The sequence below is a fragment of the Tursiops truncatus genome, chromosome 15 (assembly GCF_011762595.2).
Source record: "Tursiops truncatus isolate mTurTru1 chromosome 15, mTurTru1.mat.Y, whole genome shotgun sequence".
NCBI lineage: Eukaryota > Metazoa > Chordata > Mammalia > Artiodactyla > Delphinidae > Tursiops > Tursiops truncatus.
In genome coordinates this window covers 7,069,468-7,091,125 of record NC_047048.1, presented here as the reverse complement: position 1 = coordinate 7,091,125, position 21,658 = coordinate 7,069,468, and the positions used below count along the sequence as shown (strand labels likewise).

At 55.6% G+C, this 21,658-nt stretch overlaps 3 protein-coding genes across 9 annotated transcripts; 2 read left to right on the top strand and 1 right to left on the bottom strand.

Annotated features, from left to right (window-relative positions):
• The first annotated feature begins 211 nt into the window (after positions 1-211).
• ACHE (acetylcholinesterase (Yt blood group)) lies at positions 212-6,025 on the top strand. Of its 2 annotated transcripts, XM_033839545.2 has the most exons (5): positions 212-326; positions 1,916-3,002; positions 3,363-3,847; positions 4,617-4,786; positions 4,899-6,025. In XM_033839545.2, the coding sequence occupies exons 2-5, from the start codon at positions 1,938-1,940 to the stop codon at positions 5,024-5,026; spliced, it is 1,848 nt and encodes a 615-aa protein (XP_033695436.1). In that variant the 5' UTR covers positions 212-326; positions 1,916-1,937; the 3' UTR covers positions 5,027-6,025. The 2 variants fall into 2 exon arrangements, with proteins under 2 accessions (XP_033695436.1, XP_033695437.1); XM_033839546.2 differs by lacking the exon at positions 212-326 and having other exon boundaries at positions 1,626-3,002; positions 5,679-6,025.
• A 534-nt stretch (positions 6,026-6,559) lies between these two features.
• Positions 6,560-7,250, top strand: UFSP1 (UFM1 specific peptidase 1). The gene has a single exon (XM_019945546.3). The coding sequence runs from the start codon at positions 6,693-6,695 to the stop codon at positions 7,119-7,121; it is 429 nt and encodes a 142-aa protein (XP_019801105.1). The 5' UTR covers positions 6,560-6,692; the 3' UTR covers positions 7,122-7,250.
• A 67-nt stretch (positions 7,251-7,317) lies between these two features.
• Positions 7,318-21,029, bottom strand: SRRT (serrate, RNA effector molecule). 6 transcript variants are annotated; one of them, XM_033839540.2, is made up of 20 exons: positions 20,881-21,029; positions 20,395-20,534; positions 15,067-15,195; positions 14,659-14,805; positions 14,213-14,401; positions 12,197-12,366; positions 11,881-12,065; positions 11,596-11,694; positions 11,397-11,514; positions 11,042-11,199; positions 10,644-10,705; positions 10,454-10,532; positions 9,967-10,155; positions 9,446-9,619; positions 9,193-9,346; positions 8,844-9,037; positions 8,491-8,647; positions 7,853-7,954; positions 7,614-7,740; positions 7,318-7,512 (listed from the first exon to the last, which is right to left on the bottom strand). In XM_033839540.2, the coding sequence occupies exons 2-20, from the start codon at positions 20,514-20,516 to the stop codon at positions 7,437-7,439; spliced, it is 2,631 nt and encodes an 876-aa protein (XP_033695431.1). In that variant the 5' UTR covers positions 20,517-20,534; positions 20,881-21,029; the 3' UTR covers positions 7,318-7,436. The 6 variants fall into 6 exon arrangements, with proteins under 6 accessions (XP_033695431.1, XP_033695433.1, XP_033695430.1 ...); XM_033839542.2 differs by having other exon boundaries at positions 8,844-8,968; positions 20,807-21,015; XM_033839539.2 differs by having other exon boundaries at positions 20,807-21,011.
• Between the last annotated feature and the right edge of the window lie 629 nt (positions 21,030-21,658).

Below are 21,658 nucleotides of genomic sequence, written 5' to 3'. Positions count from 1 at the left end.
GTGTCTGCTCCGCCGCTGAGGGTCTTTCTGTCGTGTCTGTCACTGCGTGTCTGTCCGTCTGTCGGCGTCTGTCACTGGAGTGCGTCTGGGCCCCGGGGTCTCTGGGTCTGGGCTCCGAGAGAGGGAGAGGGAGAGGAGGTGGCAGCCCGGGGAGGCGGGGAGGGGCGGGGGCGGAGACAGTGGGCGGGGGCGGGCGGGGGCGCCGAGCGGCCCGGAGGGGGTGTGTGCGGGGGGCCGGAGGCGGCGGCTGTCAGAGTCGGCTCAGCCTGCGCTGGGGAACATCGGCCGCCTCCAGCTCCCGGCGCGGCCCGGCCCGGCCGCCTCAGGTGAGTCTCCCGCCCCGCCCAGGACCCTCCTCCGGCCCGCGGCCCATTCCGCATCCTGGGAACGGTGCGCGCCCCGAGGGACCCAGGCTCCCAGACAGGACGCCCACCGCGCCCCGGGGCCTGCCCAGCGACGCCCCCCGACGCCCCACACTCACCCTTAACTCTTCCCTCACCGCCGCATACTTAACGATTGCCCGCGCGGGAGACAGCATCCCGCAGGGCCAGCTGCCGCCTCTGCTCTCGAATTCCTGTGGGGACCCCCGAGCGCCGCTGCCCCTGCTCGCCCCCAAGTCTGGGGCCACTGGAAGATGCCCCCTGCTTGGGGGCGGAATCCAAGCTGCGCAGGTTCCTGGAGCCCGGCTGGGCCCTCCGGGATCCCGCGACCCCAGCGCCCCTGCGCAGCTCCCAGCCGAAGCCCCCTCCCAGGCCCAGGCGTCCCCCTCCCGCGGGGACTCCGTCTCTATTTTAGGGGAAGGGGAGGCTTAGCGGAAGCCCCGAGTTATAATTAGCCCCACTCGGGTTTCCTAGTTAATCTCCATCACCACCACCCCAGCTCAGGGCGGCGAGGGCTGGGTGAGGGGTGACCGGCGGGAGAGGGGGGAGTTCCGACCCGGGGAATTTTGATCCCTTGGCTGGAGATGCCGGAACCGCAGCAGCTGCTGCCCCAAAATAGCGCCCCTGCCCCTGCAGCCGGGGATCTCCGGAGCTCCGAGAACGCAGGCGTCCCGCCTCGCCCTTCAGACCCCTTGGCAATGCCCGCGAGCCCCCAGACCCCCGCCCCAAGTTCCCGGCTCCTGGACTCGGGGCGGGGAGCGCCGTCCTTTTCTCAGTCTTTACTGCCCCCCGCTGGCGGCAGCGTGCACCGCAGCATCGGATGGATGGGGTACTCGAGTCCTGTGGGGCCAGGGCTAGCGAGCCTGTTGGCTGAGGCTAGGCGAGGGGGGTGCGCAGTTGACGGGCATTCGCGGGTACCAACGCGCTGTGTCAGACAGTGGATGAGGCGGGGCTGGGTGGGGCAGGGTGTGGAGTAGGCAGGATTTGGGGTACCCCGGGAACTGCGACTCCCACACCCTGAATGCCCAACCCACACCCTCCCAGGGTACGGCCCTGGCCAACTGCATGAGAGGCTGAGCCTTCACGCCACCTCAAGCTCCCCCGTCGGCGCCTCCCGTCAGTGAGGGCCCCGCCCCTGTCGGGTGGACTGTGCGTGGCCCTCGGCCTCTGGTGCTGGTGCCCCGCACTGCTCGAACTGGGCCCAAGGCAGTCCACCCAGCTGGGGGAAGGAAGTGAGGGCGGTGGGTCTTCTGCGGGGCAGGGGAGGGTATTGCTTGGCAGGTCTGTCTCTGTTCCCTGCATTTGTCCGTCTGGGTGTATGTGTGTGTGCCTGATCTCTGTCCCCTCTTGCTTCTCCCTGTCTGTGTCCTTGTCTCTGCCTGTCTCCCTCCCTCCCTCCATTTCTCTCCTTTCTGCCAACCTGCCCCACCTCCTCTGCAGCTCAGTGATAACCCCTGGGCAAGAGTGTTACCTAATCATCTCCTCCCTCCTGGCAGCTTTGAGCCTTCACCCTCTGCCTTTCTTTCTCCCAGCAGACGCCTGCCTGCCCTGGCAGCCATGAGGCCCCCGTGGTGTCCCCTGCACACGCCCTCCCTGGCTTCCCCGCTCCTTCTCCTCCTCTTCCTCCTGGGAGGAGGGGCAGAGGCTGAGGGCCCAGAGGACCCAGAGCTGCTGGTGACTGTGCGTGGGGGCCGGCTACGGGGCTTCCGCCTAATGGCCCCTGGGGGCCCTGTCTCTGCTTTTCTGGGCATCCCCTTCGCAGAGCCACCTGTGGGCCCCCGTCGCTTTCTGCCACCAGAGCCCAAGCGGCCCTGGCCAGGGGTGCTGAATGCCACAGCCTTCCAAAGAGTCTGCTACCAATATGTAGACACCTTGTACCCCGGCTTTGAGGGCACCGAAATGTGGAACCCCAACCGTGAGCTGAGCGAGGACTGCCTCTACCTCAATGTGTGGACACCGTACCCCCGGCCTGCGTCCCCCACCCCTGTCCTCGTCTGGATCTACGGGGGTGGCTTCTACAGCGGGGCCTCCTCCCTGGACGTGTATGATGGTCGCTTCCTGGCCCAGGCCGAGGGGACTGTGCTGGTGTCCATGAACTACCGGGTGGGAGCCTTTGGCTTCTTGGCCCTGCCGGGGAGCCGGGAAGCCCCAGGCAATGTGGGTCTACTGGATCAGAGGCTGGCACTGCAGTGGGTGCAGGAGAACGTAGCAGCCTTCGGGGGGGATCCAACGTCAGTGACTCTGTTTGGGGAAAGCGCAGGTGCCGCCTCCGTGGGCATGCACCTGCTGTCCCCACCCAGCCGGGGCCTGTTCCACAGGGCCGTGCTGCAGAGCGGGGCACCCAATGGGCCCTGGGCCACAGTGGGTGTGGGAGAGGCCCGCCGCAGGGCCACGCTGCTGGCCCGCCTCGTGGGCTGTCCGCCTGGTGGGGCTGGTGGCAATGACACAGACCTGGTGGCCTGCCTGCGGACACGGCCGTCTCAGGATCTGGTGGACCACGAGTGGCATGTGCTGCCTCAGGAAAGCGTCTTCCGCTTCTCCTTCGTGCCTGTGGTGGATGGAGACTTCCTCAGTGACACGCCTGAAGCCCTCATCAATGCTGGAGACTTCCATGGCCTGCAGGTGACTAGTGGCTGGAGGGGGTGGAGCTGCTTCCTCTAGGCCTGTTCTTCACCTGCCCCTCCCCGTGGGGACCCAGGCATGAGGGGTCCTCAAAACCCACTCCCAAAGGCCCAGGCTTCTGGGCCCCATGGCCCACTCCTCTCCCCTGAGGGCTCAATCCCAGGGTGGTCCGTGGGACAGAGAGGAAAGGAAATGTGGGTGTATTTTCTCTTTCTCTCTTTCCCTTCCCCCATCTCGAACTCTCTTCCTCCCTGGTCCTGGGTCTATAACTGTTCACCTCTCTGGCTCTTTGTCCATCTGTTTCTGTCTGCCTGTCTGTCTGTGCTTCCCCTCCCCCATCCCTCCGTCCTGTCCCCTCAGGTGCTGGTGGGTGTGGTGAAGGATGAGGGATCCTATTTTCTGGTTTACGGGGCCCCAGGCTTCAGCAAAGACAACGAGTCTCTCATCAGCCGGGCCCAGTTCCTGGCCGGGGTGCGGGTCGGGGTCCCCCAGGCAAGTGACCTGGCTGCCGAGGCTGTGGTCCTGCATTACACAGACTGGCTGCACCCTGAGGACCCGGCACGCCTGAGGGAGGCCATGAGTGATGTGGTGGGCGACCACAACGTCGTGTGCCCCGTAGCCCAGCTGGCTGGGCGACTGGCCGCCCAAGGCGCTCGCGTCTATGCTTACATCTTTGAACACCGTGCATCCACGCTCTCCTGGCCCCTCTGGATGGGGGTGCCCCACGGCTACGAGATCGAGTTTATCTTCGGGCTCCCCCTGGAACCCTCGCTAAACTACACTGTCGAGGAGAGAACCTTTGCCCAACGACTGATGAGATACTGGGCCAACTTCGCCCGCACAGGGTCAGCGGGGCTGAGGGGAGGAGGGCCTCCAGGAGCCAGGGAGGCAAGGGGCGGGGGGAACAGACAGAGAGGGAGGGAGACAAGCAGAAAGGGCGGGGGGGGGGGGCCGAGTTCACAAAGGAAAGGAGACAAAGGGGGAGAGAGAGAATGACAAAGGAGACCCCAAGAGAAGGGAAGGAGGGAGGAAGGCAAGGTGGCAGATCCTGATGAGACAAGGACAGAGCTGAGGGAGGCAAAGAGAAGAGACAGACAAGGAGAGACAGACAAAGGAGTTACCAGAGCAGTTAGGAGTGTGGATTGTAGAACTGGATCAATTGGACCAGTGATGATTTTTTTAGCTGTGACACACACGAATGCACACACACGCACACAGTTTACCTGTCTGAAGAAGGGGACCATAAATATCCCATCACATGGGTGTCCGCAGAAGTAAACATGATGTTTGTAGAGATAGGACTGGGCCTGAGTATATAGTAAGGGCTCAGTAAGTCATAGCAATTTTTTAAATGGGAGAAACAAAGATGGAGCAGAAAAATTGAGGGAAAAAAAGGAACAACAGAAAGAGGGAGGGCAGGAGGAAGGGGAAGACTCCGGAGGACGGAGCATATTGGAAAAGAGAAAGGATGAAGGAGAATGTGGGAGGGAGGAGACGGGGCTCTCCCTGGAGCCTAAGAGGGAACGGCATGGGTCAGGAAGCAGCCTGCCTCCTCCTACTCTCCATCTCCATTCCCCAGCCCCCAGGGGCTGAGCTTTCCCTTTCCTTCCGCAGGGACCCCAATGACCCCCGAGACCCCAAAGCCCCGCAGTGGCCACCATACACGGCGGGAGCGCAGCAGTACGTGAGCCTGAACCTGCGGCCACTAGAGGTGCGGCGGGGGCTGCGCGCCCAGGCCTGCGCCTTCTGGAACCGCTTCCTACCCAAATTGCTCAGCGCCACCGGTACGCAGGGGCCAGCGGGCAGGGACTGGGAGGAGGTGGGGGAGAAAAGGGGCGCGGAGAGAGAGAGGGAACTGGGAGCCGGCCGGGTGTAACCCCTCTCTTCTCCCCCCAGCCTCGGAGGCCCCCTGCACCTGCTCAGGCCCCGCCCACGGGGAGGCTGCCCCGAGGCCCAGGCCCGGCCTCCCCCTGTCCCTCCTCCTCCTCCTCTTCCTCCTCCTCTCCCGGCTCCTGCGGCTGTGACCACGGCCTCTTCCCCCTCCGGCCTCAGGGGGCCCCTCCTCTAATGAGTGGTCTGACTGTGGGGAAGGGCTCCACTCAGGGATCTCCGACCCAGCGCTCCCTGCCTCCTCAAACCGAGAAACTCAAACTGGACAGGGCTGGGGGCAGGGGGGGTAGGGGGGTGGTGGGAGGACACCTACGACCCATCTCAGGGATCCACACGCTTTTATTGTTTAAATGGAAATGAAAAAGCCAATTTTCTTTTTTTATAAAATTATTATTTGGAGCCTGAGCTTGGTGTTGGGGTGGGAGGGAGGCCCTAGGGCTAGATAGCACCCCCCAGTGGGGCTATAACCGCCAACCATTTCTGTCTCTTCTCTTTTCCCCACCAACCCACGGATCCTCCTCCTCTGATCCCTTCTGTCCCCCTGTCTTCCGGTCATTTTCTCCCCCTCCCTCCTCCTTCCCGCCATCCTTCTCCGGCCCCGCCTCTACCCTCGTCCTTCCCCTGGTCTTCCGTCTGTTGCATGTTCTCCTGATCCTCTTTCCACCACCCAACGTGGTCTCCTACATTCTCCGTGTGCCCTCCCTGAACTCACGCACCCCTCCATGTCCGTTCCCGTCCTTCCCCATGTCCTCCCCCCCACCCACTTGCCGGGCACCCTGGCCGCAGACACGCTGGACGAGGCTGAGCGCCAGTGGAAGGCTGAGTTCCACCGCTGGAGCTCCTACATGGTGCACTGGAAGAACCAGTTTGACCATTACAGCAAGCAGGATCGCTGCTCAGATCTGTGACCCAGGAGGGACCCCCTCGTCCCGCTGCCCTGCCCGCTCCGCCCGGCCCCTCAGCTGTATATACTATTTATTTAAGGGTTGGGATATAACACAGAGGATCCCTAGACCCTGCCCACCCACCCCCGACTTTCCCCTGGGGCTCCCCGCCCTCTGCATGCCTCGGGCCGAGCCCCCTCCCCCGCGGTGCCTTCGCCCCTCTGGGCTGCCAATAAACTGTTACAGCCACAGGAGTGTGCGCGCCTGGGGAGCCAGGGTCCGGGCAGAATGCCTCAACCACTGGGATTGAATGAATGGAGGGATGGGTGCTAAATCTGAGGGGTGGGGTGATGGGCGCCCGCGCCACGCCCCCGCCGCTGCGGCGAGTACCTTCCGCCCGGCGAGGTGGAGCTCACGCCTGCGCAGTGAGGACGGCGGCGCGGACGCGGCGGTGCATTGTGGGAGCCCCGCGCGGCAGCTTGGTGGTGGTTGCCGCGGGCCGCGCCACGCGCTTAAACCTGGGGCCAGGCGAGAGCGACTGCAGGGACTGTACGCCCGCAGTTAGCCCAAGACTCGGGGCTGAGAGGAAGCGCTAGAGCCCAGAGTTCTCCCTGGAGTTCGCTCCGCGCCGCCTGGAGAACGGATCTGCCCGGCCCGGCGACCGCCGCTCCCGCCCACCGCCCTGGAGCCGCTGAAGGACGTCCACCTGGGCCTGGCCCCGCCCGGCCGCGGTGGCGGCCGCGCTCGCCTGGCCCTCCTCTCGGGCCATTACATTTACTATCATTACGGCTGCGACGGCGTGGACGACCGGGGCTGGGGCTGCGGCTACCGCACTCTGCAAACGCTGTGCTCGTGGCCAGAGGGCCGGCCGGCGGGCGTACCCGAACTGGCTGCAGTGCAGGCGGCCCTGGAGGACATGGGCGACAAGCCCCCCGGGTTCCGGGGCTCTCGGAGCTGGATCGGCTGTGTAGAGGCCAGCCTCTGCCTTGACCACTTCGGGGGTCCCCAAGGGCGCCTATGTCACGTGCCCCGTGGAGCAGGGCTTCAGGGGGAACTGGAGAGGCTCTATTCCCACTTCGCAGGGGGCGGGGGACCTGTAATGGTTGGAGGGGATGCGGATGCCCGGTCAAAGGCCTTGCTGGGAGTGTGCCTGGGGCCAGGCACGGAAGCCTACGTCCTGGTATTGGACCCTCACTGCTGGGGTGCCCCGAAAAACCCCAGTGAACTACAGGCTGCTGGCTGGGTGGGCTGGCGAGAGGTGAGCACAGCCTTTGACCCCAACTCCTTCTACAACCTGTGCTTGACCAGCTGTAACTCAAAAAAGCAGCTGCCCACCCTGGACTGAGGCTTCTCTAGCGCCATACCCGTTGATCTAACCCATCTCAAAGGCAGAGGCTGCCTGATGTCAGACCCTCAGGAAGCCCCAGCAGAGCCTGGGATCTTTGGTGTCAATAAAGTGGCAAGGCCCAGCCAACCATGGCCCCAGCTAATTTTTGGGAGCATCTGGGGAAGTATATTACATATATACATTAAGCCAGGAGTCACCACGCAAGTGTTTTTATTGGCAGTAGGGCTGAACGTACAAAAACTTCTCAGAGCTGGATGGGACGAGGCAGTCACAAGTATAGATGATGACCAGGAGTGAGGAAACGTGTATGACTCAAAAGAAATCCACATCATCTGGAGCATCCAGGTCACGGTATTCCACAATGGCCCGTGGGTCTCCACGGACCATCCTGTGAGATTAGAAAGAGGTAAGAGGGGGTGAGATTTGAGGGTCCCTGAAACGGAGTTTGAAGAGGGCCAAGAAAACTTAGACATCTTAGCCCAGTCTCACCTGTTCCGGGGTTTCCCAGGATAACCTCCCTGGCCTCGGAAGGCATCATAGTTCCCTCGGCCAGCACCATAGGGAGCATGGGGATATGGAGGCCCTCCTGTGGGCACTGCAGGGCGAACAGCACCAGCTATGAAAAAGATCAGTGTTGAGTTGAAAAACTGTGACCTCAACTACATCCTAACTAAGTTTTCTTTCTCCCAGCCCCAGTCCAGGTCCTTTCAACTCCCTCTTACACTTACCTCCATAGCCCAAGATGGGGGGCCGGGGCTGACCATAGGGCATCAGGCCCTGGGGAGTCTGGTGTGGGTAGGGGAGTCCCGGGGTCAGACCTGGGGGGAGTACAATACAGACAGGGACATGAATTACTGCGGGGGGGGGGGGGGGGGGCGGGGCAGTGGCGGGAGATGGACAGCTGGCTTTTTAGTAATATGGCCTGCGAGTGAGGTAGAAACTTCACAGGATACAACAAGTTAAAGAGAACCAGGAGGGGCTTCCGTGGTGGTGCAGTGGTTAAGAATCCGCCTGCCAATGCAGGGGACACGGGTTTGAGCCCTGGTCCTGGAAGATCCCACATGCCTCGGAGCAACTAAGCCCGTGCGCCACAACTACTGAGTCTGCGCTCTACAGAGCTCGCAAGCCACAACTACTGAAGCCCACGTGCCTAGAGCCCATGCTCCACAACAAAAGAAGCCACTGCAATGAATGAGAAGCCCACGCACCGCAACAAAGAGTAGTCCCCGCTCGCCGCAACTAGAGAAAGCCCGCGCACAGCGACGAAGACCCAACGCAGCCAAAAATAAATAAATAAGTAAAACCAGGAGTCTTTGAACAGTCAAGGGAGAGGGAATGGGGCAGACCCTCATGGATCGTATCTTACTCTGGGCAGGGCCAGGTGGCTGAGCTGGCTTTATCTCAGGCAGAGCTGGTCGCTTGGCATCAGTGAGAAAGTTGTTAAAAAATGCAACCTCCTTCTTTACTTCCTCAATTTTCTCTGCATGCTTGTTGAAGATATGTTTGCGTACAAACTCAGGGCCCTGGGTGAATAGAGGAGGGGGTGAGAACTGAGTCAGCAATGAGGGTTCCCTAGCTCCCCAGACCCAACCTGCAAGGACACTCCACCTCCCCTCTGTCTCATCCCAATGAGCAGTTCCTCCCCAGGCTCTGAGGAGGCTTCCCGGCTGAACCCTCTCCTCCCACAGTCCTAACACACAAATGTCTAACATCCCAGACCTTGAATTTCTTGCCACTGAGAGGGCACAGCCACTTATCCTTGCCCAGTTCCTGGGTGTTGGAGGTCACAAACTTTTCCACTTCCTGCTCAGGGTCTTTGCGACCCATCTTCTGGGCCTCTTCCTCTGAAAGAGATTCCCGCACACTCAGCAGCGGAGTCAGCTTCTCCTCAAATGTCTTCTGCCATTCTAGCACTGTGGTTTTGGAACAGACGGAGAGCAGGTTGGAGAAGGGAGCCCGGAGGCGGGGATCAGAGGAGAGGGTGGCAGAGCATTGCTACCAGAGCAGAACTAAGGCCAGAGGCAGCTGGGAGAGAGGGAAACCAGGAGTGGGAAAGCTGGGAGGTCACCTTCTCCATGACTGATGCGGTTGGGCGGCATGGGCCCCCGAACATGGATGATGCCACAGCGGTTGGGCATCTCATCCTCATTGGGGTACTCGCACGTGTTATAATAATCCAGGGAATGCACGATGCGCAAATAAAGGAGGAGTTTGTCCAAAACCTAAGAGAAATGAGAAGCTGAGAGTTCCCCATACACTTGCCCCTTTACCGCCCCGAGCCAGGCTCTCCCACGCCCCACACACCCTGCACCCACTGGCACCTTGATCAGCTTCTCATCCCGCTCCACGTTGATCTCTGCAGGGTTCCCTTCCTTAGGAGGCTCCTCAGGAGGGGCCCCCCCACTGCTCCCCAGCAGCTCCTCCTCCTCAGCGCTCACTTCCTCAATCAGGTAGTCAGTGATATTCTTCAAGATGGGGTTCTGCGAGGGCAGACTCTGGTAGGGTGAGAGAGGTAGAGCAGACAAAACTCCTCAGGGTAGCCTAGGAACCTTCTCATTTGAAAAGGCAATGTGGGGCAGAAAGGAGTTCAGGGCTCGGCTGGGCTGTTACATTTGCCTCATTATTTGTCTTAATTTGTGTACGTGTTCTGCCCTAGCCGATAAGTAATCACTAATACCAATCTGTTTTGATGGAAGCTGGAGATGCTGCTCAGGAGGAGAGGGGCAAATACGGGGGTGGGTACAAGGGGGTCAGTGCTACAGACCAGGTAAGGCCAGAGGCGCCCACAGCAGATGAGGGGGAACCAGCGGCTTTTTAACAAGTTCCACGAGGAGTCACTAACCGCTGGCAGAGGCGGCGTCCCAGGCTCAGAGGCCCAGAGCTGGGTCCTGTCATCCAGCGTGTGGATCAGCTTGGCCGCCAGCTTGATGTCGTTGCGCACTATCTGCTTGTGCTGGGTGATGCCGTTGATGTTGCGGACACGACGGGTCAGGTCTCTGTTCACACCAGGGCTCAGCTCACACTCCCGGAGCTGGAGGGAACAGAAGGCTCACCAACACTTGCCAAGGAAGAGCCACTCAAAGACTGGCCCGACCGAGCACGCTAGCGATCAGACTGAGCTCCCTAAGGACAGGGACCGGGGTATCTTGTTCACAGGAACAGTCTCAGAGCCAAACCGAGAGACAACTGCATACAATTCACGTGAGCAGACTAAATGGATGAAATAAGGAGCAGATGGATGAAGCCTCAATGAACGAAGGGATCAGAGACTGTGTGGAGCAGGGGGAGCCCCGCCTTCTCTCCCTCAACAGCCCCACTCCCAGACTCACTCGGATATTCTGCAGGTTCCAACAGATCTCTTTAATGTTAACGCTGCGGTCAAAGGTCACCCAGCCACGACGGAAAAACCTAAACAAGAAAATGTCAGCATAATCCTGGGATGGACGTGATGTTGGCCACCAATCTCCCCTGCACCTTTCCCCCGAGGTATCCAGGGTCACACCTCCCTCCAGTCCTTACCTCCTCTCGGGCTGGGGCTCCGATAACGCCACGCGCATGAAGCCGGGGTATCTTTTACAAAGCTGGAAAAGCAGAAACAGAAGCCCCACTTGTGATTCAAGGATTCACTTCTTCCTCCAATCCCCATGTCCTCAGAACCCTGGGGAACTGCCTTTTCATCCTTCCTTGGACTAGGAAGAAACAATTAAGGGCTTAAGAATAACAGCACTTGAAAGCAAACCATGCAACCAGGGCCAGCCTCTCTGAAGGGCGTGGGCCCATGGGAAGGGGGCCTCCCCATCAGAGAAACAGAGATGTAGGTCAGAAGCAGTGCCAGGTTATCTTCTCGCTGTCGCCCCCACCCGAAGGAATGGAGCCTGGGTGTCACCCCTGCCCCCAGTACCATTCTTCCCACTCACAGAAATGATCTCAGCCCGGGAGATGTTGGGCGCGATGTTGCGCATGAAGAGAGAACAAGTCTTATGCAGCGGTCGGGGTTTACATTCCAGCCCAGGAGCGTCCTTAGGCTTCTCCCTCTCTTCTTCCTTGGGCTTCTCCTTTTCCTTGAGTGCTTCCTCTATGCAGGAAGTGGTGGGAGTTGGTGAAAATTTATTGTCAATTGAGGAGGGGAGGATAGAGAAGCTGTCAAACCTCCCTGCATCAGTCCCTCCCAAAAGGCCACCCTCCCATCAATTTCACAAACCTCTCACCTCCCCCCCGCCACACCGGTCAGTATGAAGAGACTGGACTAGAAACAAAGAGAATAAAACCTACCAGCCTCCTCCTTCTCCTCCTCGGCCTGGCCACTCTCCGACTCCGACTCCGACTCGGACACACTGCCTTCGTCAAAGCTGTCATCACCACTATGCTTCCTATTCCGCTTCTTGCTGCTCTGTAAGAGCCACAGCAAGGGGAGATGAGTCAGGTACCAGGACCCAGCCCTGACACCGACCCTGCGCAAAGGAGAGCCCACCTTTTTGGCTTCTTTCTCAGAGTCTTCTTTCTTCTCTTCCTTGTCCCCATCACCCTCGGATTTCTTGGTTTTGTCATCACTAGAACTGTCGTTTTCGGCCTACAGGTAGAGACAAATCACCAGGGATGCTGGTCTCCCCTTCAGCCTTTGTCAGAGGGCCCCGCCCACCCTCCACAGCTGAGCCCACAAGTTCGCCTCTCCCCCACCGGAGACACGACCCCTGAGGCAGCCCCATTCTCCTGCCCAGGCGGCACAGGCAGCACCCAGAAGCCCCGGCACTCAGACCTGTTTGCCATCCTCTTTCTTGTCATCCTTCTCATTGGTCTTGCGTTCTCCATCGCCCGGGCCTGGTCCAACCCGGCCTTCCTCTTTCTTGCTGGGCTCCCCAGGCTTCCCTGCCTGTTCCTCCTCCTCCTCCTGCTCCAGGATGCGTAGGTCATTCTCTGTACCTCCTTCCATCTTAATCACAGCTACCAACAAAGGGAGCAGAGGTCACCATCCAAGGGCCCTGGCCTTCAGCCTCTGGCTCTCTGTCCATCTATTTCCATTTTCAACCAAGACCTTGGTGACCAGACAATCCCACCCCTCCCAATCCACCCACCTGCATCCAGCATCTTGACAATGGCATCAGCTTTGTCTATGTCCAGCAGAAGATTATCAAACCAGCCGCTCTCCATGAGGGACAGGAATACCCTCAGTCGGTTTTGCAGGGCCCCCCGGGCCTCCTGCCGACGCTTCCCCACCTCATCTGGGTGGTACTTAGACCGAAACCTGGGAAGGAAGTGGGGAGGGAAGAGGCCAAACAGTCACTGGAGGCCAGAGCCAGGACATGGGGAGGGGCCCAGGAAAATCAGGGGAAAGCCCCCATCCTCTCAAACCCACAAAAGATCATAAAAGCAGAGATGAGGGGAGAGGGTTGCACTAGAACCACCCAATCCCCCCAAAAGGAACCAGAGGTTATGCTCTGAGAAGATCTAGGGAAGAGCCAGGAACTAAGAGCTCTGGATCTGGAAAGAGCATGACTACAGGGGGAGCCAGGGCTGGAGGCAGACTGACTGCCCTGAGTATCTGGGAAACACGAATTTTAAAAAGTGTAGTTTCCCAAAGCTTCCCAGAGGAACTCTAAGGAAATAGTAGGCCCCAAAGAACCTCCCTCTCCTTGCCAACCCCAAACTAGAGTCATTAAAAGGATTGCTCCCACCAGCTCCCTCCATCCCTTGGTGGAAGACAGGGAAACCTGAAATCACCAGAAAGGAAAAGCCAAAAAAGGCAGGATACCTTTCTCCCCCCTTGGGAAGATAAGCAGATGGTGAAGGGACAGGGAAAGAGCAAAGGGAGAAACTGAAGTGCCCTTATAACCTCAGGTACTGCCCACAGGGATCGAGAGAGGACAGGGTGGGGCGTTAGGATAGATCATGAAAAAGGAAACACTTAAATTAGGACCCTGGGCAGGGGGGCAGGAGTGGGGGGGAGGGACAGAAGAAATCAGGCTATGCAAAAAAGAAAGGAGAAAGTGAGAGAAAGTCCCAGAAGTCAAAAACAAAAAGGAAAACTAAAGACCAAACAGACTAGGGGGAGGAAAAAAAAAACAGGAGAAAGAAGCGTTAGGCAGGAGCAAGAACAAGGACGGAGAAAGAAGGAAAGGTTCACGAGAGAGTGAGACAAAGACACAGATTAGGAAGAAAGAGGAGACGGTGACAGAACAGAACCACGAGTTGAGCGTAAGAGGAAAGGAAAGCCGCAGGCGTCACCTCCAGGATCTTTACCTTGGCCGCTTGGTCAAACAGAGCTCAAGATTTAACTAGCCGCGCCCAGGGCCCATGCTGGCTGGTGGGCCACCGGCTGGCTCCTGGCTGGGGCGCCCGGCCCGGATGCCCCACCCCCGCGGGACTCCGCGGAGGCGGCCCTGACTGACTAGCTGCCTGAGCAATCACATTCAGCTAAACCGCTGCATTGTGCACAGCAGTGCCCTGCCTGTCTGCCTGGCCGGGGCAGCGCCGTCAGCCCAGGGGCTCATGTATGGGCTGGGTATGGTGGGGGTGGAGGTGGGTTTGCTCCGAGCTCCGTCGATGAGCGGGTGTAGTTCCCAGTTCTGGCTCTTTTCAAGGAGGAGGAGCAGAAAGAGGATGAGGAGGAGGAGGAGCAGGAAGGGGGGAAAAGATGGTTGATTAAAATTAAAACATCCACAAAAGGAAAAAAATTAAAATTCTTTTTCTGTCAAACGACACTGAGATCTTTGCTTTTCTTGTCTGGATTCACTCGTTGCTTTTGGGAGGATGCCATGGCCAAACAGGGTCCCGGCGATCAGGGATGACAGTGACCCAGTATCAGCGAGTGGGAAGCAGTCTGCTGCCCCAAGGGAACAGGTGGCTCTGGCCAGCTGCCTGGAGGCGTCTCACTCACTGAGGACAGTGGGGAAGGGAGATGGCGTGGGGGCCGTGGTGGACGTGGAAGTGAGGAGGAGAACCCATCAGCCAGTGCTGTGACGCTTCCCATCCCCCACCCCCAGGAAGTTCTGGATTGGGGAAAATGGGAAGAGGACAGGGCTGCAGGCTCCGCTGGCGGGGCCAGGGGAAACATGCCAGGGAAAAGACAGCAGGAGAGGAGGGGCACTCACCACTCCTCATCTTTATGAGCCAGGAAGAAATCCTGCATCTGCTGCCTCCGGAAATCCAGCTTGTAGTCGTTATAGCGCTTAACTGCCTCTGTCTCATCCACAGAGTCATCCAAAGACAGGAGAAACTCCTTGAAGGTCTTCATCACAGGTGGCGGCACACCCAAGTCGATCTCTGCTATGCTGCCCAGCCTGAGGGGGGGCCCGGTCAGGAAGTCTTGGTTGTGGGGGAAGAGGGTGGGGGGATGGCGGGCCGAGGTAGCCAGCTGCCCCCTTCCTTCGCCCACCAGGAACATGACCCCAGGCGCCAGCTGCGGCCACCCCCACGGGCACGCCAGTGTGCCTGACCCACTTCTCCTGGCTCCAGCCGTGGTCTTCAGCAGCCCCAATCCATCCCCCAGGCCTACCGACTCCCTTCTCCCAAGAACCCCAGAACCGCAGGTCTTTACCTGGCCTGGATAGGCAGAACATGGTGCTGCATGATGTGGACGTCTGGATGAACCCAGGGCTGAGGGGGGCCATAAGCTGGGCCCCCACCCCCCCCAGCATAGGGCATCTCATAGCCACTGTGGTATGGGTCAGAGCTGTGCTCATCCCTGAGGGTGGGGGACACAAAAGTCAGACAGAGAAGGCCATCATGTCTCCTGAGCGCAAAGGCAGATGGGACAGAGGGAGGGGCACACCTGCCATGTGGTCTCTCACCCAAGGGTTTAGAGGAACCAAAAAAGATGGGTTTATGGGAACTTTGAGAAAAGGAAATGACCAAGAAAGTTCTCAGCAGAAGTGAGGGAAGACAGCTGAGGCCCAGGTAGAACCGAGGCTGAGAAGAGAAGACAGAGAAACCGTGGCCATCTCACCAGTCTCGCCTCATGCGCTTCTGCGGGGGGCTGAGCTCGTGTCGGGGAGGAGAGAAGCGCTCTCGCCGATTCCTGTCATAGTCGCGATATTCACCCCGACTGCGGCGCTCCCGGCCACGGTCCCACTCTCTGGAGATAAGAACAAGTAGCAGTAAGTAAGACACAGTTGGATATCCCAAGATCACACTCTTGGACAGGCCCTTCCCATCATATTTGAGACACGAGACTAAAAGCCTGAAATTATAAAACTTCCCTCTAAGAGGAAAAAACTCTTGTCTACTTCCATCACTTCAGCCATTTCCCACAAACTGATGGCCTGCCAACTCCTCCAGCCTGGCCTTTTTCCTGAGCTTCAGACCAACATCAACAACCCCTCCTAGACGGCCACTATCACCTCAAAATCAACATGTCAGAATCGAGCCTATTATTTCTATCACTATGGGCCCAAACTTGCTTCCCCTCTCCTGTTTCCCACTCTCAGTTGCACCAACATTATCGCCAGGTATCCAGTTATCAAGTGTCACCCTCACCACTAATTTGTTACTGGCTTGTTAATCCTCTGCCTCAAATGAAAGCTGTCCTTTTCCGTGCCATCCCCACAAACTCTGCCCTAGTCCACGTGCCCTGGTCCTGGCCATTTCTCCTTTAAGTGCAGCCTTGGTTTGTCTTCCCTACCTCTGGTCTCTCCCTTTCCTCCACTCCAAGGTCAAAGTGATCTTTCTCAAACACAAATCCAATCATGCCATGCCCTTGCTTAAATGCCAGTACAAAATACTATTCAAAACCTTCCCTGGCTTCCCTGGTGGCACAGTGGTTAAGAATATGCCTGCCAATGCAGGGGACAGGGGTTTGAGCCCTGGTCCAGGAAGATCCCACATGCCATGGAGCAACTAAGGCCATGTCTCACAACTACTGAGCCTGTGTTCTAGAGCCCACGAGCCACAACTACTGAAGCCCGTGTGCCTAGAGACCGTGCTCCGCAACAAGAGAAGCCACCGCAATGAGAAGCCTGCGCAACGCAATGAAGAGTAGCCCCCGCTTGCCACAACTAGAGAAGCCCACATGTAGCAACAAAGACCCAACGCAGCCAAAAATAAATAAATAAATAAATAAAATTTATTAAAAAAAAAAAAAAACCTTGGTTCCTGGCTGTCATTCCAGGTTCTCTACCCGTTACCAGCCAACCCCATCTCCATCGAACAGAATAAAAAAGAAAATCCTCTGCTATAACCCAGTGGTTTTCAAACTGTTCAGTCTTGGGACCCCCTTTACACTCTTAAAAATTACTGAAGATTGAAAAGCTTTTGCTTATGTGCATGAGAGCTCTCAATACTTAACTGTATTCATAATTAGAACAGAAAAAAAACCTAATAATTTTGAAGTTATATAATAACATAAACTACCCATTTATACATTTTTATAAAAAATGGCTATTTTACAAAAAAATTTAGTGAGAAAAGTTGCATCGTTATTTCATTTACAAATCTGTTCAAGGTCTGGCTTAATAGAGGCAGCTGGATTCTCATAGTATATACTTCTCCATTCAACCTATTATGATACGCTGTTTGGTTGAAAAATAAGAAGATCTGGCCTCACAGTGATATGTAGTTGGAAAAGGGAACACTTTAATAACCTTTTCAGATAGCTGGGGATATTCTTTGCTTTTGATACTACCCAAAACTTGGCAAGAGATAGCTGCTTAAAGGCTAGCTGCAATGTTGAATCTGAAACTAAATCAATGAACATTTTGTACTCTATATTAAAATTCATTATTCTACCTTGCTCTTTGAAAAGATCTTCACACATCTCATTACACGGTATCAAAATATCATAATCTTTAGTATCACTCCCTATCTCACCAGAAAAGTCTTTAAAGTAATAGGAAGCTGTCAAGCTGACACTGGTAGATACAAGTTTTCCAAAATTTTAGTTTACACTGGGAAGTTCCACTTCCTCACTGGCAACAAAACTGACAATTTTCCTTAAAGTAACAAGTTCTCTTAACTTTTTTCAAAATGTCTACCAAATACCCAGATATGAATAAGCACTGTTTGATAGCCTTTCATTCAGGTAACAAACCTGAAGCGGGGCGGGGGGGGGATGAGGACTGTTAGTTCAGCTCAGAACTCAATCCCACAAATGCTCCTCCTCAAGGTAACCACCACACTACATGCAGAAGTGCTTTATGCATCCTTCCTATCATCACATGTATTGAAAACCATAGTCAGCCTTCCCTGGTGGCGCAGTGGTTAAGAACCCGCCTGCCAATGCAGGGGACACGGGTTCAAGCCCTGGTCCAGGAAGATCCCACATGTCGCGGAGCAGCTAAGCCCGTGCGCCACAACTACTGAGCCTGCGCTCTACAGCCCTCGTGTCACAACTACTGAGCCCACACACCACAACTACTGAAGCCTGCGTGCCTTGAGCCCGTGCTCCGCAACGAGAAGCCACCACAATTAGAAGCACGCGCACCGCAACGAAGAGTAGCCCTCGCTCTCCGCAACCTGAGAAAGCCCACATGCAGCAGCGAAGACCCAATGCAGCCAAAACTAAATTAATTAACTTAAAAAAAAAACAACATGTAGTCAAGAATCCAATTTAATAAAGTTTAAAATTCTTATTGCTTCATTAATGACATGAAGTGAAACTTTTTTTTAACTGTCTGGTGCCACTGCCTTGATTTGTGCTAAGGCACCAGCAGTTTTACCCCCCACTGCTATAGTACCAAATGCCAGTACAGTGAAACAACAATACTGTCTATCTTAATATTACTATGAAAATAGTTGTAAGCTAACAACAAATGCTGGAGAGGGTGTGGAGAAAAGGGGACCCTCCTACACTGTTGGTGGGAAGGTAAGTTGGCGCAGCCACTATGGAAACAGTATGGAGAGTCCTCAAAAAACTAAAAATAGTTGCCATGTGATGCAGCAATCCCACTCCTGGGCATGTATCTGGACAAAACTATAATTCAAAAAGATACACGCACTCCTATGTTCACAGCAGCACTATTCACAATAGCCAAGACGTGGAAACCACTTAAATGTCCACCAACAAATGAATGAATAAACAAGATGTGGTAAATATATGCAATGGAATACTACTTAGCCATAAAAAAGAATGAGATAATGCCATTTGTAGCAACATGGATGAACCTAGAGATTATCATACTAAGTCAAGTAAGTCAGAAAGAGAAAGATAAATACCATATGATATCACTTATACGTGGAATCTAAACTATGACACAAATGAACTGTTATAAAACAGAAACAGACTCATAGAGAAGAGACTTGTGGTTGCGGGGGGGGGGGCGGGGAGGAATGCGGTGGGAGTTTGGCTTAGCAGATGCAAACTATTTTCTATAGAATGGATAAACAACAAGGTCCTACTGTATAGCACAGGGAACTATATTCACCATTCTGCAATACACCATAATGAAAAAGAATTTTTAAAAAATAATAAAAATTAAAAAGAAAATAAAAAATAGTTGTAAGCTTAGGGGCTTCCCTGGTGGCGCAGTGGTTAAGAATCCGCCTGCCAATGCAGGGGACACGGGTTCGAGCCCTGGTCCGGGAAGATTCCACATGCTGCAGAGCGACTAAGTCCGTGCTCCACAACTACTGAGCCTGCGCTCTAGAGCCCGCAAGCCATAACTACTGAGCCCGTGAGCCACAACTACTGAAGCCCGCACGCCTAGAGCCCGTGCTCCGCAACAAGAGAAGCCACCACAACGAGAAGCCTGCGCACCGCAACCAAGAATAGCCCCCGCTCGCCGCAACTAGAGAAAGCCTGTGTGCAGCAACAAAGACCCAATGCAGCCAAAAATAAATAAAATAAATTTAAAAAAAAATAGTTGTAAGCTCAAAGACCTCTTAGGGATTTTGAGAACCACTACTCTAAAAAAACTAGAACATGTGCTTTTTTCTGTGCACAACATTATGCCCCCAACTCCAAGGTGCACACTCCACCTGTGTCTGAGGAATCCCCACTCATCTTTCCAAGCCTTGCTAGGTGTCCCTTTCGTGTCGCTCTCCCCTACAACACCTCCACCACTTGTCCCCTCCCTCAGATCTGTTCCCTCAACATTTCACATCTTCATCATGACCTCTCATATATACTCATTTGCAAAATACACCCAAGGCCATTTTGCCCCACATTCCAAGCCCCAGACTGTAAACTCCTTAAGGGCAATAACTATACCTTAGCCAGCTTCAGAATTAAGAACACCTTTTGTTGTCGTCTGACATTCTTAGAAGATACTAAACAAAACAAAGTGCCACATAAAGTCTCCACAGTGAAGAGATATACTGACTGAACGATTTACTGAACTCACTTTTCAAAACAACACTGAATGAATAAATGCTATTGCAATAAGCCACCTCAAACTTTTTCCCTGATAACCTGTTTCCAAATCAAGCCTGCGCCATCAGCTCACCGATTAGATATTTATGATGTCCCTTAGATAAAAGTCTTCCACAGTTCCTTTAAATATCAGCTGTTTCTCTTTTTTTTAATAAATTTATTTATTTAATTTTTGGGTCTTTGTGGCTACGCGTAGGCTTTCTTTAGTTGCACTGCGCAGGCTTCTCATTACGGTGGCTTCTCTTGTTGCGTAGCACGGGCTCTAGGTGCTCGGGCTTCAGTAGTTGCGGCACGCGGGCTCAGTAGTTGTGGCTCGCGGCCTCCAGAGCGCAGGCTCAGTAGTTGTGGTGCATGGGCTTAGTTGCTCCTCGGCATGTGGGATCTTCCCGGACCAGGGCTCGAACCCGTGTACCTTACACTGGCAGGCGGATTCCCAACCACTGTGCCACCAGGGAAGCCCCTATCAGCTGTTTCTTAACAGAAACACCTCAACTATAATTAACTCAAGAACATCCCAAAAAGCTAATCACTAGCTGAGTCAAACCTAATCAATTAACCCAACCATCACTATTCAAAGAACTCTTTCAGTTTTTAGGTTAGACTATTACAAGAAATTTACATATCCTGCTAGGGTACTTGTCTGACAACCTCTCCAGTCAAGTCAATTCTGTAATACTACTTTTTTTGAATCAACATTTTTGGGGTATAATTTACAAACAATAACACACACAAAAACACTGGTTTTTCATACTTAAACTCTTACCTCTATTGCTTTGATCTGCTGGACATTTCAAAAATCAAGCCACAGCTAGCTCCTTGGCCAAGAGCAAATAGGCTGAACCACATGAAACGGTCAAGTATGAGCGATTTCATATGGTTCGCTCTAATAAAACCTTAAGGGAAATGCAACGAGACTTGAATGCAAGAGAATAAGACGGGGGACAAAATTAAGAAAAAGCAGTGTCTTACCGATCATTCCAATCATCCCCTCGACGTCTTTCATCTCTTTCCCGGGAACGGTCATAGTCGCTGCGCTCTCTTCTAAACTTGTCCCTGCGCCTTCGATCATACTCGTCATCACTGTCACCCATGGCGCGGAAAGAACGGGCCTGGAGCCCGGACAGGAATAATCGGGGTGTTGAACAATGACGACAGGAGCAAAGGATTCCCCCCCACCCCTTGAAGCAGCACGCCCGCCTCCCTCCGCAAAGGCCAACCTTCCGCTGTCCCCGCCAGCCTAAGCCCTCGGCCCCGGGAGCTGTAGGGATCCGACTCTCCACTCTCCCCCAGGGGCCTCCACGCCCACCTCCCCGCCCACCCGCAGGCCCCTGTCCCAGCTGCCGGCCACAGCCCGGCTCTCCAGGCCCATCCCCTCCCCCACCAGGGAGCGGTGGTGGCCGTTCGTCTCGCGCTCAGGCCAGCAGATTCTCCCGGTGACCTGGGCCCGCCCCTTGCCTCGGGCGCGCGACGGGGATTGCGAGTGTGAGAGGGAGACACGGGGCTCTCAGCGACGGGGCCGAGTAGACGCGAACAAAGTGGGACAGCAGAAGATGGGCGGTCGGCTCGCGCCGCCCGAGCTGCGCCTGCGTCACCCGCAGAACGGCGCCTCTGCTCACAAACTACAACCCGCCGTGCCTGATCTGGAACCAACTCAAAGAAGCAAAGGCGGGGAGCACCGGGGACTGATGGGAAGGGGCGGGGAGCCGGAAGTCTCGCGCTCTTTCCAGGACGAGAACTGCGGGCGAGAGGAACTACGGGAGCGGAGCGGGACCAAGCGTAGCTTCGGGAGGGAGATAGAACCCTCAGGGCGTGAGGGGAAGTTTCCTCCCGCCGAGGTCGAAGGTCGCGCTTTCCCGGATGTGCCCGGGGTCTGAAACAGTTCGCGTCCAGCCGCTTTCTCCCCAGCTTTGATCACGGAGCCTCCGGACCTCATCGGGGGTGGTTCCCCCTTCTTCTTGCGCAGGGCACGGGTTTGGGGAGTGAGGGCGTTTAGCGGATACGGCAACCATTTTAAAGCATTTTCTACCATTTTGTGGTCCCATCAGAGAACCAGCCTTTGTTGGTGCCTCAGCACGTGCTACCTGCAAAATCCATTGTTCCTGCTCTTCTTCCAGAAAGGCACCCCATCTATAAGCAAAAGTGGCAAACCCCAACCAGTACTTTGATGAGATCGGTTATAGGTTTAGGGCCTGACCACCAAGCAGGATCTGGGTTGCCCCAGATTAAATGCACC

Excerpts from the sequence above, each read along its gene's own strand:
- ACHE (XM_033839545.2), top strand. The coding sequence starts at position 1,938 with ATGAGGCCCCCGTGGTGTCCCCTGCACACGCCCTCCCTGGCTTCCCCG. Across the intron at positions 3,003-3,362 it reads GAGACTTCCATGGCCTGCAG|GTGCTGGTGGGTGTGGTGAA; the intron begins GTGACTAGTGGC and ends CTGTCCCCTCAG. Across the intron at positions 3,848-4,616 it reads GCCAACTTCGCCCGCACAGG|GGACCCCAATGACCCCCGAG; the intron begins GTCAGCGGGGCT and ends TTCCTTCCGCAG.
- UFSP1 (XM_019945546.3), top strand. The coding sequence starts at position 6,693 with ATGGGCGACAAGCCCCCCGGGTTCCGGGGCTCTCGGAGCTGGATCGGC.
- SRRT (XM_033839540.2), bottom strand. The coding sequence starts at position 20,516 with ATGGGTGACAGTGATGACGAGTATGATCGAAGGCGCAGGGACAAGTTT. Across the intron at positions 12,066-12,196 it reads TGTCAAGATGCTGGATGCAG|CTGTGATTAAGATGGAAGGA; the intron begins GTGGGTGGATTG and ends CTTTGTTGGTAG. Across the intron at positions 10,706-11,041 it reads CCCGGGCTGAGATCATTTCT|CTTTGTAAAAGATACCCCGG; the intron begins GTGAGTGGGAAG and ends CTGCTTTTCCAG.